This window comes from Dermacentor albipictus, chromosome 4, assembly GCF_038994185.2.
Source record: "Dermacentor albipictus isolate Rhodes 1998 colony chromosome 4, USDA_Dalb.pri_finalv2, whole genome shotgun sequence".
NCBI classification, from domain to species: Eukaryota; Metazoa; Arthropoda; class Arachnida; order Ixodida; family Ixodidae; genus Dermacentor; species Dermacentor albipictus.
In genome coordinates this window covers 28,370,139-28,388,198 of record NC_091824.1, presented here as the reverse complement: position 1 = coordinate 28,388,198, position 18,060 = coordinate 28,370,139, and the positions used below count along the sequence as shown (strand labels likewise).

General features: G+C 47.2%; 1 protein-coding gene across 3 annotated transcripts in view; it reads right to left on the bottom strand.

The window, feature by feature from the left end:
- Positions 1–18,060, bottom strand: part of LOC135900215 (phospholipid-transporting ATPase ABCA3-like) — a 661,060-nt gene that overhangs the window by 100,229 nt on the left and 542,771 nt on the right. For all 3 annotated transcript variants that reach the window (XM_070536864.1, XM_070536866.1, XM_070536865.1), the window contains one exon: positions 17,447–17,572. In XM_070536864.1, coding sequence (XP_070392965.1) covers positions 17,447–17,572 — 126 coding nt within the window. The remainder of the gene's footprint in view (positions 1–17,446; positions 17,573–18,060) is intronic.

Below are 18,060 nucleotides of genomic sequence, written 5' to 3'. Positions count from 1 at the left end.
TACATAACACTGCCCGCCGCCTTTTGGCAGCCAAAGCAGGGAGGGGTCACAAGACATAGAAGCAAAAGAAAAAAAACGAAGTATCTGACAATGAGCATGCATAAAAATAGTAATACATAATCTAGTTCATTATACACAACTAAATATTTATTAACTCATAAAAACATAAAGGATGGGACACAAAACACTGATAAAAAACAAGACAAATAGTAATGAAGCTACTGACAATGTGCGTGAAAAAATATACCTGAAAAAAAATTATCACATGATCACAGAGACGGAACGTTTGCACTTAGTGCATCACCAGTGTAGCTGTTCTGGCTAAATTAATCGAAAAACTTAGCCATCGAGTGGCATTGCACAAAAGCTACTTCAGCGCTTTTGACCTTGCGCAACTTGTAAAACATGCACTCAGGAATGCTTGCACATGCAGCATTAAATAAAGGTGGTAGATAACTTACGCAAAAGCATTTGATCGTATGTCACCCAAGAAGTGCCCCCACAGCCATAAAAACCATTGTGAAGAAAAGTCATGTTATCATAATTAATGTGCAAACAACAATTAGGACATGGGTACTAATCTTTTTCCAACTTGTATTCCAGCTACTTGGCATCCGGGCAAGACATAAAAGACGTGGCCTTTGCTTACCAAGCGGCGATTGAGACCGCTAGACTCTGCAATGCTATGTAAGTCGTACTGTGACAAGTGTGTCTGAAGAGTATTAAACTGCTGCCCAGCATGACAGCAGCAGAAATTTCTTACATTTTTTTTAAGCTTAAGAGCTTTTTAAAGCTCACATGCTCTTCACGGCCTTTGTCAGGTAGCCCTGCGTCCTGCCAGAGAAGCAGGGTCATATTTACAAATGCCTCATTTACGCATTGCCTTCAATGTCACTGATTGCGTACAAAAAGTTTGGCCAAACATCCAACGCAGAACATGCTAAACATACTCTGGAAGTCAGCCATGCAAAACAAAAACAAAAAAGAAAGAAGAACAAGAAATGTGGCTTGTGGTTGTCTGTGTTGGCAGTGAACCTCACCTCCTGGCTAGGCGGTGAATACTTTTCAGTTTCTGCTATCTCTTCTGATAATAAAACAATTTGAAAAATGCTTGCGGTGCTAGACACCCCGAGATAATGCTTTACAACCTGCAGCATATAAACGGAATTTCCGATAGAGATTGGTTGAAGGTCCATTACATTTTTTTTTCTTTACGGGCATGTACATACAGCCGTATATGCATGCAGAAACTCTACGTGCACAGGTGGTGAACTCAAAAAGGTTCATTGCTCCAAGACAGGTGCAATGAGTAAGGATAGATGAAGGCGATGAACACCTGTCTTATAGCAACAAACATATAGTTGCAAGCCAGTGCTTGTTTCTCTCTTATGGGTGTGTTGCTAAAACATGTTCACACATCTCTACAGCAGCAATGGCCAACCAACCAGGCCCACAGATATCAACTTTATGAAATTCTTAAAAAATTACGCACATAAATACAAACACAACAAAATGTAAAATGAACAAAAAAGAACTGAGGGCCTTTGATACGACACCAACAGACAAGGAAACGGAGTTTCCTTGTCTGTTGGTGTGATATCTATGTCTGTTCTCTATGTCTATGTCATATGTCTGTATGTCTATATCTATGTCATATGTCTGTTGGTGTCATATGTTGGTGTTCCTTGGCTTTGGCCCAACCACACGCGGTTAATCGCGCGTGCCTGGCTACACGTCACGCGTCTGCGAGGCCGTGCGCGCCTGTCCTATACGCGTCTAGAGAGGGGAGACGCGCAGTAATCGCGCGCGTCACGGAGGTCTTGATCTTGGGCGCCACGGAAGTGGCAGCTTGTGCACCCTTGTCACGTGGGCCACATGTACACTTCCGGTGGTTAAGAAAGGTTGTTGATGTTTCGGAATCGTATGGAGACGCCGGGAGTAACTGCTGGTTTCGTGTCGCTAGAGCACAGAGGCTATGGAGGCGATCAACAACGAAGCGCTGATCATCTGCGGTGAGGCTCGACCTGCGCTTTGGCGGCAGGCGAAACACAAGCGCCACAAGAACAAGCACATGACGAGGTACTCGTGGATCCTCATGCCCAACACTGCCTAACAGGTAAGTGCTCGGAATTTCATACGGGAGTCATACCGGAGCAGCTTCAATAGCAGTCGAGCACGATCGCGATCGGATTTTGTGATCACGATTGCTTGTACTGCGCAATCTGCGTAGAACCGATCGTGATCAAGAAATTTGACCGCGCTCGATCGCGATGGAAAGCCTGTGTGGAACCGGTATAAGCTGCCTCTCTCATCAGCCGACTCGCAGATGTCGAAAACGCGTTTCCTGTGTGTAGATGACATTATTACAGTACTGTAGAATTGATGGAAGTCCTAGGGGAATAAATTTCGGCGCCTTGGAAGACGCTTCAGAAAGAGCCGTGCCGTGTCAGACGACGTTCATGACGACGTCATCTGGCTGGTTTTCGATGAGATGATGTTGCTGCGCTACACAAAGGAGGGTAGACCGTATAAGTGATTTTGAAGTTTTCATCCTAACCGGCGTGTTGAAAGTGAAACACGGGATTCTAGTGCTTTCCCTTTACCACGTCAACCAACGGTGCCGTATGTTTATATTACAGCTGGAAATGCGCCGCATTTATGGCGATCGATTCAAAATTGTGCTTACACAAGTAAACAGACGCGCAGTATGCATTATATTCAGCTTTGTCTAATTGGCGATAAAAGATTTGTGCGGCATCGCAGCTCCGATTATCACATGTTTCGTTAAATGTGATTTGGTAAGGGGACATATAAGCAGTACAAGGATAGCTCTGTATATTTTGCAAAGAGATTTATTAGCAACGGGCGCGAACGGGTAGCTGTCACAAGCGTTCGGCGAAAGACAGCAACCACGAGCTCATGCCGGTAGCGATGGTGCTGTGGCGCAAGCAGGCTACTCTTCTTCGTTAGAATCGCCCTCCGCAGAAAAAGGCGCCATCCTGGCGGCTTAAGGCGAAGAGACTACTATTGGGTCGTAGTAGGTCTTAATGCGAGAGACGTAGACAAGTTCGCGGCCGCGATGGCGTAGGTCCGTCGATGGCGTGAGGGGCTCTACGATGTAATTGACGGAGGACGTTTGCTCGAGAACGCGGTCGGGTCCTAGGTACTTTGCGACAAGTTTCGAGGAGAGGCCGGGTGTAGTAGCGGGTACCCGAAGCCATACGAGAGAGCCAGGCAAAAAAGTTGGTGCAGAACGGCCGGCAGGTTCACGGGATTGCTGCTGCCACTGGTCCTCGGTGGAAAACGAGCGGGCAAGCTGGCGGCATTCCTCGGCATGACGAGCAGCTTCAGATAGCGGAGTACTTTCGGACGCGTCACGTGTATATGACAGAATGGTATCGAGAGTAGTAGAAGGTTCTCGTCCGTATAGGAGAAAGTAAGGGGAAAAACCAGTAGTTGCTTGGGTCGCAGTATTGTACGCATACGTCACGAAAGGGAGAACTTGGTCCCAGTTTGAATGATCAGAGGCGACGTACATGGAGAGCATATCGCCAAGAGTACGGTTGAACCGCTCGGTCATGCCGTTAGTTTACGGATGGTACGCTGTACTGGTGCGGTGAACGATTCGGCATTCGTCGAGTAGTGCCTTCAAAGCGTCGGAAAGAAAGCCGCGGCCTCTATAGCTCAGAAGTTCGCGAGGGGCACCGTCGCGAAGAACGAAATGTCGTAACAGAAACGAGGCAACGTCGCGGCGGTGGCAGTCGGCAGAGCAGCTGTTTCAGCATAGCGGGTCAAGTGATCCACTGCAACAATAATCCAGCGGTTGCCTGCTGGTGTGGAGGGTAGCGGTCCGTAGATGTCTATGCCAACACGATCAAAAGGCCGACGAGGGCAGGGAAGCGGTTGTGAAGGGTAGACTTGTCCGGGAGGTAATTTTCGGCGTTGGCACTGAGCGCAGGAGCGAATGAACTTTCGGACGTAGTTATACATGCCGCGCCAATAAAATCGGATGCGTAGTCGAGCATAGGTCTTGAAGAGGCCGGCATGTGCGCACTGAGGGTCTGCGTGAAAAGCGTCGCAGACAAGGTCACGGAGATGGCGGGGTATCACGAGAAGCCACTTGCGGCTGTCAGAGAGGTAATTACGACGATAAAGAAGGCCGTCGCGAATGCAGAAGTGGGTAGCCTGGCGGCGAAGAGCGCGAGATGGGGAAGAGGTGGATGGATCATAAAGGATGCTGATGAGAGCACTGATCCAGGGATCCTTGCGCTGCTCCGAAGGTATGTTGCGCAGTGCATGCGATGTAGGTGTGGCCTCAAGGGCAGATAGGCAAGCGCAGTCAGCGGAGACCGGTGAGCGAGAAAGGGCGTCAGCGACCGTGTGTTTGTGGCCGGAATGGTGGAGAACGCGGATGTCGTACTCCTGTAGCTTAAGGGCCCAGCGAGCAAGTCGGCCAGATGGGTCCTTAAGGGTAGACAGCCAACAAAGGACGTGATGGTCAGTGACGACATCGAAAGGGTGACCATACAAATAAGGACGGAATTTTCCAAGGGCCCAAATAATGGCTAAACACTCTTTCTCTGTAACAGAGTAATTAGCCTCGGCCTTTGTCAGAGTTCGGCTCGCGTAGGCAACGACATATTCATCAAAGCCCGCTTTTCGTTGTGCGAGTACGGCGCCAAGTCCGACGCCGCTGGCATCGGTGTGGACCTCTGTGGGCGCTGCAGGATCGAAGTGGCGGAGGATAGGTGGCGAGGTTAGCAGGCGGCGTAATTTCGTGAAGGCGTCATCACAGGCGGCCGACCAACCGGAAAGTTCTTTGTCGCCACTTAGAAGGGCTGTCAGGGGTGCACTTATGTAAGCGAAATTTCGAATGAAACGTCGGAAGTATGAGCATAAACCAAGGAAACTTTGAAGCTCCTTTAACTTCTTTGGTTGCGGAAAGTCGGTGACAGCGCGGAGCTTGGCTGGATCCGGAAGGACGCCGTCTCGTGATACAACATGGCCAAGAATAGTGAGCTTTCGGGCGCCGAAACGACATTTTTTTTAAGTGAAGTTGAAGTCCCGCGTCAGTAAGGCATTTGAGAACTTGCTCGAGACGGCTGAGATGGGTTTCGAAATCAGCGGAAAAGACAACTACGTCATCCAGGTAGCATTAACATGTGTTCCATTTGAGGCCGCGTAAAATATTTTCCATCATTCTCTCAAAAGTGGCTGGAGCGTTGCACAGGCCGAAAGGCATTACGATGAATTCGTACAATCCGTCAGGTGTTACAAATGCTCTTTTAGGTCGATCAGATGGTGCCAAGGTGACTTGCCAGTATCCGGAACGTAAATCCAGCGAAGAAAAGAACTCAGCTCCCTGCAAACAGTCCAGGGCGTCGTCAATACGCGGTAACGCGCAAACGTCCTTGCGCGTTATCTTGTTCAGACGTCGGTAGTCGACGCAGAATCGAATAGAGCCATCCTTTTTCTTAACGAGGATGACCGGTGTTGCCCAGGGACTGTTGGAAGGCTGCACAACGTTACGCTTGAGCATGTCAGCAATTTGGTGGTCAATGACACGGCGCTCAGAGGCGGAAACTCGGTAAGGGCGCTGCCGTAAAGATGCGTGACTGCCGTTATCTATTTGGTGAAAAACGGTCGATGTGCGGCCCAAACCAGAAGCATGGCTGTCGAAAAAAGCGCTGCACCTCTGCAGGAGAGCAATAAGCTGGCTTCGTTCTGAAGATGACGTGCCATCGTCGATGGAGCAGTGGAAAGCGTCGAGGAGTGACTGATGAACCGCAGTCACAAGTAATTGCGCCAAGGCCCGCAGAAGAAAAACGGCAGGAGTGTCAAAGATGCAAAAGGTGTCGACCGGTGGAACAAGGCCTTGGCATTCACCATGAGATAAAGCTAAAGGGCAGGCTGTGGGATTGTCGACGACCATTTTCGTGACGCCATTGCGAAGAGTAAGGAGAGCAAAGGGCAGCGGAGAACATCGGCGGCGAATGAACACCTGAGAGGGCGTAAAGAGAACAGGGCCATTAGAAATAGCGGCGCACGACACAGGCACAAGCAAAGAAGAGCGTGGAGGGACGGAATTGTCTTCGGAAACAAAGAGTTTAACACTGGAAGGGTCGTTTTCGATAGGCTCGACGTCGGGAAGTGCAGAAAGTTCGAGTTCGGCGTGACAACAGTCAATAACGGCATTATTATTTGCAAGGAAGTCCCAGCCTAATATGATGTCATGGGAACAAGTGGGCAGCACGACGAATTCGACGGTATACAGTAGACCTTGAATGAAGACGCGAGCAGTACAGGCAGCGAGAGGCGTTATATTTTGAGCGTTCGCGGTTCGAAGGGAGAAGTCGGAGAGAGGCGTCAAAACCTTTCGTAGTTTGCGGCAGAGTTCGGCGGAAATTACGGATACGGCGGCTCCTGTATCTACAAGTGCCAGGACGGCGATTCCTTCGACAGAGACTTCGATGACGTTGGCTGGAGAGGGACGAGGACTTGGGCATTGCGACGTGGACGCAGTTCGTGCCTCGGAACTGCGGCCATCAGTTTTCCTGCTGGGTGGACACGGGACGACGCCGCATCGGAGAAAGCGAGCGACGACGGGGAGATGGTGAGCAGCGAGTAGAGGCGGTTGGGCGGTCAGGGGAAAAGGAAGAGGTAGGAAGGCTGGAAGGCGAAGAGGAAAACGGAGCGGGGAAAGGTGGCGCTCGCCGGATGTTCTGAAGAGGAAGCATGCCAGGACGACAATGGCGCGCCACGTGACCAGCACCACAGCAAGCAAAACATATTGGGCGGTCATCGAAGGTGCGCCACTGGTGGGGGTAAGGTCCGAGTCGCGGTTGAGTATTCGGAAAATGCTGTCGGTCGGGCAGCGGCATAGGAGGAAAATGCCGGCGGTCGTGAAGCGGCATAGATGGCGGCAAAAATGTCGGTGGTCGATGCATAGAGGGTGGCAGGAGCGCTTGTGGACGAGATCCGGAAACTGCTTCAGCGTAAGTGAGAGGAGCCGTGACTGGTGGCTGCTCAACGGCTGGAGGAACGGCTTGAGAGACTTGTTCTTGAATGAAGTCGCGGATCGTAGGATGCAAAGCAGGGGGTGATTCCTGGACAGAAGATATCAACGATAGCTGGCGGGCGACCTCTGCGCGAACGAATTCCTGGATTTTTACGAAGAGAGCAGCATGGTTGTCGTCGACTCCAAGGCTTGATAGAGAGTCGGCGGGTGGGGTGGGACGTCGGGTGTGAAGCCGTCGCCTGCGCAACTCGTCGTAACTCTGGCACAGTTCTATCACTTCAGCGACAGTGTGAGGACTCTTCGATAATAACATTTGAAATGCGTCGTCCTGAATACCCTTCATTATATGTTTGATCTTCTCCTCCTCTGACATCGACGCATTCACCCGTTTGCAAAGGTCGACAATGTCCTCAATGTAGCTCGTGAAGTTATCTCCGGTCTCTTGGGATCGTGTGTGCAAACGTTGTTCTGCACGAAGCTTTCTTACTGCAAGCCGGCCGAAAACTTGGGTAAAGTTGGTCTTGAAGACCAACCACGAAGTAAGGTCGGCTTCATGGTTTAGAAACCATAGTTTCACAACGTCCGTAAGATAAAATTCCGGACGAATCCTACAGTGCCATCTTCGTTGCTTGGAAATGTCGCTGGAATCGATGCATCGACGCAGGAGGAGTATATTTTGCAACCTTTTAACGTGCTGTACTGATCTGATGATCTGATCAATAACTCTATTTTAATCGACTCATTGACATTACCTTTCGGAAACACTGTGTTGGCTCACTTCTGCAGCCCTTAGACGTGAACTTTCACAGAATGTTGAAATCAAATTTAAAACACAAATCATAGATTGATAGTATAACAGAATCGCGATGCATCGAAAGTAGCGCAAGATGAAAAATGGTATGCTAATTGCCTGTGCTTTATAATGCAGTGATCTAGGAGCCGAAACTGCCGCAATGAGCACGCAATTATTACAAAAGAACATCACGCCTTTTTTTCTACCGTGCGATTTTAAAAGACTATGTATGAAAGGATTAAAAAATACTCCCAGCCACCTGACTGCAGCATTAAGATACAATGGAAACCCCCACGTGGTGTCCTAGAAATAAAACGTCGCAACTGAAGAGAGATTTGTCCTGGTCTCGGGATCGAACCTTAACCAACGCAATTACAGGACGGTCGCTCTATCGTCTGAGCTAAGCGGGAGGGTAGAAGACCACAGTGCAAAAGCAAATTAAGCACGGAAAGTTGAAACGAATTCTGCTAAAGTCTCCAAGTTCGAGGAAGGTTCATAAAAGAAAAAAAGGAATTGTCTTCCGTTCGGCTGTAGCACGAAGATACAGTTGGGTAGATGAGGATTCAATTCCTTGACCAGGACGAACTTCTCTCTACGTCCACTTTTTTTGCAGAGCTGGGTGAACACAGACTTTTTTCATGACGAATTGGAAACGATTATTAAGCGTCGAATATTGAATCGCATATCGAATAAACAAACGCGGATGCACACACGTATAGCAGAAATAATATTGCGCTCCAATTAGGTAACCCGCCTGCACTGACTCGTGGAATAAAGGATGGATAACTACAAGGGATTAAGGATACGTTGTCAATACAAGATCAATAATTTTCTTTTAGAGAAAAGGGCACGAAAAGCCTTTCAACAATTTTAGATTATTGTTGCGAGAGGGCAAGAAACAAAGTGTAGATTGTTGAAAGGATAACCAAAAACGTGCCCGGTCGGCTTCCCTACCATTGGAGAGGTGAAAGAGGAAGAATAGAGCAGAAGCAAAGAGCAGAAAAATAGAACGTGTCAGTAACCTTTCGCGCATTCGCAGAAGAATGGTCACTATCACAAGCATTAATACAGTCGTCGTCGAGAAGTGCATGTCTTTTGGGGCCTTACGGCTGCAAGCCAGCCTCCCTAGGAAGAATGGCCGCTGTATATATGGCTAGCTAACCAAAAACACTGAAAAAATTATACGCGACAAAAAGTAAGAAATCATCTAGAAAGAAAGAAAAATGCTGCTGAATTACTTTCGTGCTGTGGGCACATAAAAATATCCATTGCAAGAAAAGAGGTGAATTTTTGCCGTACTAGCCAGATGGCTTTTTTAATTTGCCATGACTGCTGCTGCTGCATACCAACTATCGCTTGTACTGGTTCTTGTGTACTGTTGTCATTGCGTTATGCGAACTGCAAGCTTATTTTACCCTTTGCCTAGTGGAAATGTCAAAGGAACTAAAACTTTTTGAAGAACTGAAATGAGAACTTAAACAAGAGTTCCGCGAACTACGGGAAGGTCTCCGAAGGGACATAAGAAAGGACATCTGCGAGGTAAAGAGCAGCCTAGGCTTCATAAACGAGAGTTATGACGAAATGAAAACGTCTGTGAAGCGCACTGAATTGGAAAATTGGGAGCTAAGAACATCCGTAGCAAACTTAGAAAAGGAACGAGACGCTTCGCATGCTCAAGTTTGTGAGCATGAAGTGAAACTTCTACAAAATGAACAGCACATTCGTTGTCACAACGTTGAAGTGAAAGATGTTCCGAAGACTCAAGATGAGAATGTCATGGAGATAAAAAAAAAATAGCAAAGCCAATTAAGATGCCCCTTGGAAGTGGAGACATCGAGGTCTGTCACCGCGTTTGAACAATGGGAAATACAGAAGCTCCAAGTATAGTACTGCAGTTTGCTCGCAGATTAGTCCGTGACCGCTTTCTTGAGAAAGCTCGAAAGCTGAGGATAACGTCAGAGGACATTTAACTTGAACCCAAAACCGCCATCATGATTATTGAGCACTTGAGGCCTTCCATGAAAAAAACTGTTCGCTGAGGCAAATGCAACGAAAAAAGAGTGCCAGTGGAAATATGCATGGACTCGGAATGGCAAAATATTTGTGCGCAGAACGGACACCTCAGAAGTCATAGCGATCACCCAGTTTGATGATTTGCCTCAACTTGTGCAGTTGTACCTGCAGGCACCTAAAATTCGTCTCCCGATAGGGTTATCAGCCACATGAAATTAGGCATATAGTGAAACCAAAAAAAATCTCCTTTGTCAGTTTTTCATATAAACGTCAGATCCTTAACAAACAAAGGATATGAATTAGCTGTTCTATAAGATACTGTCGGAGTGTCACTTCCAGTGATAATGTTGACTGAAACCTGGTAGACACGAGCGTCGATTGTATTTTACCGTCCTGGCTATCAGTGCTTTTACCAAAACCGCGAAGATAAAAGGGGAGGTGGCGTCGCGCTTCTGCTTAGAGAAACATTATCGTGCGAAGTAGTCGAAAAATACACGAAGACAACTTCTGATTACAAGGTGCTCACTCTACGAAGTTCGAAGAAACTTTTCTGCGTTATATACAGGCCACCATCTGGTGCCATTAATCGCTTTTTTGAATTTCTTGAAACAATTTTTAGCTATGCATCCGATCAATCTATAGATCTGGTTATAGGCGGCAATATGAACATAAATATGCTTTCATTGACTCAATCCCCAAAAGAATTCCAGTATTTAATTACTGCTAATGACTTTTTAGCCTAATAACAAAGCCGACGCGAGTGACTTTAGAAAGTGAATCTTTATGAGATGTATTCATTACAAATATTGACAGTAATTTAGTAACTGCAGACGTAGTTTATACCAATATTAGTCATGAATCAGTCGTGAGTCAGGAATCGTCATGATAGCTGACTGATAAGGCTGTCCATGTTAATCACAAGAGGCAAATAATTTACACACAATCTATAGCGAAAAAAAAATCTTCAATTCTTTTTTTTTTGCCATTAGCCAACAGACATGGAACCACGTTTTGAGGCAGGTAGTAGTGGTACCGCTTACCTTAACTTCATCACTACATTCAAGGCTTTCTATAAAGCACATTTTCCACTAAGAAAGACAGCCACGCCATTAAAGGCAAGGAAACCCTGTATGACGTCCGACTTGCTCCAAATGATCAAGCGTAAGAAGCGATTGTACGCACAGTTTGTACAATCAAAAGATGAAGAGTTGCTTAGGCAATTAAAAAAGTACTGAAATAATCTAACATCGAAACTAAATATGGCTCGCGACGACTATTTCAGAGATGTATTTTGGAGCCCTGATGAACAGCGATCGGATGTAATCTGGCGGAAACTGAATTGCTTATTGCAACAAAACACCCGTGATAATTCTGAAAACATTCAGCATGAATGAAAACAAATGTATGGAACCTGTTTAGCTGACGCTTTCAACAATTTCTTCATTTTACAGGGATCTCAGAATCAGGTAGAGTGCAGCCAAAGTTACATTGAATCCATGAAGGGAAGCAGCTGTTCATCATCCCTTTTCGTTGTGTCCACGAACTACACAGAAGTTTTCTCGTACATAAGCAGTATTAAAATAGCAAGTCAGTAGATGCAACTGGTCTGCCCCAAATAGCGCTCATTAGACGTGTTATTCACCTAATATGCCCCGCTGTTACTCACATTTACAATCTCTTATTATCTACCGCTGTATTTCCTAAGGCACTGTAGATGGCTCGAGTGATACCGGTTTTTAAAAGCGGCGACAAGGATTTGGTTAGTAACTATCGCCCAATTTCTACACTGCCAGCGTTCTCGAAGGGTATAGAAAAAGTAATGCACGGTAGGGTACTATCTTTCTTTGAAAAACATAACCTGCTACTTGACTTTCAGCACGGGTTTCGAAAGAATCGATCCACTGAAACAGCATTACTGACTCAAAAAGAAATCAATAGATTTGTTTCAAAATAAGTCTGAGGAAACGCTCATGACCTTAAGAAATATTATTTGTCGAACAGAACACAATATGTAGACTTTAAGAATTCGTTGTCTTCTATACAAAATATCGGTGCAGGAGTCCCCCAAGGACGCATGTTGGGACAGCTCTCATTTTTAATCTATATAAATGATATTGTGCAATGGGTAACTGATGGTAAGATTGTATCCTACGCTGATGACACTTCGGTGTACATTTCCCGGAGATCAGAAAGTGACATTTAAGAGAAAGCAATCAGAACACTGATACATGGGCAAAATCAAATTGTTCGAAAATTAATTCTAAAAAAAACAAAAATAATATTGTACGTTCCAAAAGGAAAGATAATTTCTAGGCCGTCGAACGTGTTCTTAAGCTCTGATACTTTTGAAATAGTAGATTCTGTTAACCTCCTTGGCGTTATATTTTCAGAGCATTTGACTTGGAATGATCATATTGTCACGTGGTAGTGACGTTAAAGAACACAATAGCAATGCTGTGAAAGATAAAACTAGCTTTTATTGGGCGAACCTGTGCCCACAAAGACAGGATACACTTGAAGCACAACGATAGCGGCGGACAGAGTCGGCGATCGTCGAAAATCTGATCAGCGGGTCAAGCGCGTCGGCTTTTATAGATCAGTCATCGAATGTTCCAGAGTAACCGCTGGGACCCGCGTGCCTTCCACAAAGTTCTACACTATTCACGTCGCGCATACATGCAATCAGATTACATATGTTGCGGGGAAAGACAGTGGATGGAACCATCGATAAAATTCCAGACGCTTCTTTTACATGCAGGCGCGTCCTGCGCTGTGCGATACCGTTTGTTAGGTGGCGAGAAGTGGTCGCACGATAAAGATAAAGAAGTATACGTGTCATTACCCCCCTCTTAAGAAGCATCGTCCCGATGCTACAAATATATTGAGAGCGAAACACAAAAGGACACTTATTAAACAAAAGTGACAAAACAACGAAAAGAAACAAAGTCCAAAGGTCAGTTATGCGAAGTCCCAAAGTTCATTAACGCTGGTAGCACGGCTTGAGTCGCACAACGTGGACTATTTCAGATCGTGAGCGGCGCCGCTGTGATAGCGAAATGCCGTCTGGCACGACCTCATAGTCCAGTGCGCCGATACGTCGGATGATCTTGTACGGTCCGAAATAGCGACGCAAAAGCTTCTCGCTCAGTACTCGTCGGCGTATAGGGGTCCAAACCCAAACACGGTCCCCGGGCTGGTACTCGATGAAGCGTCCTCGCAGATTGTAGTGTCGGCTGTCGGTACGCTGCTGGTTCTTGATCCGTAGGAGGGCGAGCTGTCGGGCTTCTTCAGCGCACTGGAGATAGGTCGCGACGTCAAGATTCTCTTTGTCGGTGACGTGCGGCAGCATGGCGTCGAGCGTAGTCGTCGGGTTCCTGCCGTAAACCAGCTTAAACCACGTGATCTGTGTTGTTTTTTGCACTGCCGTGTTGTAAGCAAAGGTTACGTACGGCAGGACCGCGTCCCACGTCTTGTGCTCGACGTCGACGTACATTGCTAGCATGTCTGCCAGGGTCTTGCTCAGGCGCTCCGTGAGACCATTTGTCTGCGGGTGGTAGGCAGTGTCCTCCTGTGGCTTGTATGGCTGTACTGCAGAATGGCTTGGGTGAGCTCTGCTGTAAACGCTGTTCCTCTGTCGATGATGAAGACTTCTGGTGCACCATGTCGCAGGAGAATGTTCTCGACGAAAAATTTCACCATTTCGGCTGCGCTGCCTTTCGGTAGGGCTTTAGTTTGAGCGAAGCTGGTGAGATCGTCCATCGCCACGACGATCCACTTATTTCCTTATGTCATGACATGCCGAGACTGTCAGCAACGCAAGACACCACCGACAAGGCCAGCAGGATTACTACAGCCGATTGAACCTCCTCGTCGACCATTCCTGCAGATTGGGATGGATTTGTTGGGGCCGTTTCCGACGTCAACATCCGGGAATAAGTGGATCGTCGTGGCGACGGACTGCCTCACCCGCTTCGCTGAAACTAAAGCTCTACCGAAAGGCAGCGCAGCCGAAGTGGCAAAATTTTTCGTCGAGAACATCCTGCTGCGACATGGTGCCCCAGAAGCCCTCATCACCGACAGAGGAACGGCATTTACAGCAGAGCTGACCCAAGCCATTCTGCAATACAGCCACACAAGCCATAGGAGGACAACTGCCTACCATCCACAGACGAATGGTCTCACGGGGCACCTGAACAAGACCCTTGCCGACATGCTAGCAATGTACGTCGACGTCGAACACAAGACCTGGGGTGCCGTCCTGCCGTACGTTACATTCGCTTACAGCATGGGGGTGCAAGAAACAAGACAGATCACGCCATTTAAGCTGGTTTACGGCAGGAACCCGACGACAACGCTCGACGCCACGCTGCCGCACGTCACTGACGAGGAGAATCTTGACGTCGCTACCTATCTCCAGCGCACCGAAGAAGCCCGAGAGCTCGCCCGCCTACGGATCAAGAACCAGCAGCGTACCGACAGCCAACACTACAACCTCCGACGACGCTTCGTCGAGTACGAGCCCGGCGACCGTCTTTTGGTATGGACCCCGATACGCCGACGAGGACTGAGTGAGAAACTATTGCGACGCTATTTCGGACCCTACAAGGTCATCCGACGTATTGGCGCACTGGACTATGAGGTCGTGCCAGAGGGCATTTCGCATTCGCAGCGGCGCCGCGCACGATCTGAAGTGGTCCACGTGGTGCGCCTTAAACCCTTTTACGGACGCTGACGAACTTCCTTATTTTGTTTTCTTTGCTACGAGTGCTTTTCATTATTGTTTAGTTTGTTTGCAGCATCGGGTCGATGCTTTTTAAGACTTGTTTATCTTTATCGGGCGACACGTTTTCCCGCCTAACAAATGTTATCGCACAGCGCGGGACACGCCTGCATGGATCCGAAGTTTCTGGAAAGTTATCGATGCTACTATCTGCTGTCTGTTGTCGCCGAACCTTGTGTTATCTGATTTCATCGCGTGACGCGAATGGTGTACATCTTTGTGGCAGGCACGCGGGTCCCAACGATTAGTCTGGAACGTTCGATGACTGCTGTATAAAAGCCGACGCGCTGGAACCGCTGATCAGATTTTCGACGATCGCCGACCGTGTTCGCCGCTATCGTTGTGCTATTAGTGTAGCCTGTTTTAGTGGGCACAGGTTCGCCCAATAAAAGTTAGTTTTGTCTTTCACAGTATTGCTACTGTGTTCTTCAACGTCACCACCACGTGGCAATGGAGTAAAATTTAGCATCGACGAAAATACAAAACACCACGCGAAAAAAATATAGTAATTGCAACCATTGAAAAATAGAACTCAAAATTTAGTCCTAAGGAAGTCAAGCCATCAGCACCCCTGGAGACATCCGGACCAACGCTGTGCCATTAGGCCATTGTGAATATTTGCGAATATATTTGAATATTTGTACACACCAGCTGGCGCGGTTTGGGGCAAAAAGAAATGCCAATGATTGGTGCGACGAGAAATTTTTCCATGTGGGAGCATGTATGACGATGAGTCCAAGTTAAGTTTGCCGTTTGACAACTGATAGAGGAATTTTAGACGGGCTATTTATCTCCAGACATTTGGTGCTTGCAGTTCTGCTCTTCTTACCAGCGCTGTTGCAGATTACGTTCACCGATAGGATGAGTAAATAAATCCTGCGGTCAGTTTCTAAACAGATTCAAGTTTATTGATTTGGTATTGCTGGTGAGGATACCAAAGTACACTGGGTTTTCCAAGGCTGGGCGTATGATGGTCTTGTAAGCGTTTACTTTCACGCTTGGGGACGCAGCTGATAGTTTCCTTTTCAGCAAACCAACTTTTCCTTGAGCCACTCCGGAGATGTTATCGATGCGGTCTGACGATGTGATTATTGCACCGAGGTATGTAAGTTTTTTAGTGTTTTATTTCTTTGCTGCTTACACCCTACCTAAATTTAAGGGACACCTTGTTTTTACAATGTTGTACACATTATGTAATGTGATGCAATGTTACGCATAATCATGTATTTCTGTTCCAAAATTTGACAAAGACTGCTAAATGCACATTATTCAACGCTTAGTTTTTGACAGGAGCATATTTCGCTTCAATTGATTGCATTCGCGAATTAAGGTGCTCTAGAAAGACAGGAGACCACGTGCATACGATAGAAAACGTTTATAATGCAAGAACGAGCGATCCAGAAGGGTGGCAAGGAAATGGAACAAATAACTCTATAAACATCCACTAACTATATGAAGAAAGCAAGAAAGCAACACCCAAGTTATAGTGTCTCAGTCACCAATAGGTTAACGAACAAACAGTGTAACTGTCACGACGTGGCGGTGGCCGGTCGGCGTGTCACAAGGCGCCGCCGCCGTATAACTCCAATGCGCCGCAGGCGTGTCCTTCCATCGCTGTCGCTTGACGGCGCAGGTTTTTTGCAGTGGCGGCAGTGCACCTGGAACCCACGTGGCACAGGACATGGCCGTAGCCGGTAGTGCCCCGGGTCACTGACGTGGCCCGGCGATTGCCTCCGTGGCACTGGACAGTGGCAGACAGCTTCAGGGAGCTGGAACGAGGCCATGTCATGACGCCGTAGAGGGAGCTGAGGAGCTGCAGCTGTAGCCGGTCAACTCTCATACGTCCCCTCTACTGTCTGGATACCTGATGAATCCTGATTATGCCATGAGAGCACAGTAGGCGATGCGTCTGCCCCAGTCGATGCCCACGTCAGCAATGCGAGCTCATCGCTCTTCGGCCGCTTTTTCTGCCTGTTCTCTCGAGCTTCACGCGCTTAATGTGCCTTTTGTTGCGATGACTTCTTTATCGCCTTCTTTCAACTCTTGCCTTTGCACATTCCTTCTCTTTTCCTACAGGCATTGTCATCTTCATCACCCGAGACGTACGTGACTCGCTTGCCGCTCATGACGATTACGCAATATTTTATTCAGTTATCGATCGTTCAGCGCTTTTCCTGCCATATCTCCTACTTGTCGAGTTTGCTTCACTTCATGCGCCAGGGCAAATATTGAAGTTTGGCGAATAAATACTGTACTCTATACGTGTTCTTACTGTCAGAACATATTTATTAAGTGTGTTGGCTGCAGTATGCTGAATGACATAAAAATGGCCCCTCGTCTGCCCAACTAAACCCTGACAAGCAATGGCTTGCACCATACGCTGCTGCCTTTCAAATATGACGCGTGAATGCAACGCCACTTCCGTTCCATAATATAGGCTACAAGCATTCAATACGTAAAACAGGTCGTTTTTTGCGAGCTGTATAAAACACCTATTTCGGCCACCATAGTGCCTAAAATGAGGCTTTAGGTTTCTCATTTAGGCACCTAAAACCCACATTTTTAGTTACTAAATATACGGCCCATCGTGAATATAAATGCAGCGCTCAAAGTAGGTTTCTCTTATCTGTCGCTTTAAATTGTGACCGATAGTCTTTCGCCAACTGATATTGGTGAATGCAATAGTTAGTGCAACTTGAACAGAAGACGTTGTTATATTTCTGCAGTCCCTACAACTCCTGCCACCACATATGCTGAATTCTGTGCTCCAGATTCCTCGGGCGCATCTGCATTTTCCAAACGTGCTATCCGTAGCATTTCTGCCTCCAAACACTTGGCTTACCTGCAATCATGAAGAGTCCCATATTAACTGCATAGGCCGCACCACCATCGGTGGTCAGTTCAGATATCAGATATGGAAGAAATATGTTCAGAGGAGCAGAACACAGCATGAGAAGAGCTAGCGCTCCTGCAGGCGAAAAACAGGAGTGACAACGCTGTTATGCTGGTAACATAAACATAATAAACACATAATATGACTGTGCATGACAACAACATATCATGAAGTATGCTAAGGAATTCGTTTTGTTCTGCGTTGCAAATTTTTGGCATGCTTGTGCGAAACCATCCTGAATCTAGTGTCGGCGTATCTACAACAGCGCGTGATGACAATGGGACACGTGGTTCTCGGGTTATTAGGCTTCGGAGGCTGGAACACATGCACAGTGCTTGATCAACGGTGGATCTGCGATGTGTCAAACGCACTGTGACACTACAGTGAACTTTTTACTGGTGCCGTAAGGCCACGTGGCCTGCTCTGCAACTACAATCGAACGTCTCGAACCAAATGTCATCAGTGGATATGGCAACGGCAGCAGATGCCATCTTTGTGAGCCTAGCGGCCGCTTTTAAGCGAAGGAACGCCTTCTCACTGGCAATAGACCGGGAGACGATGAT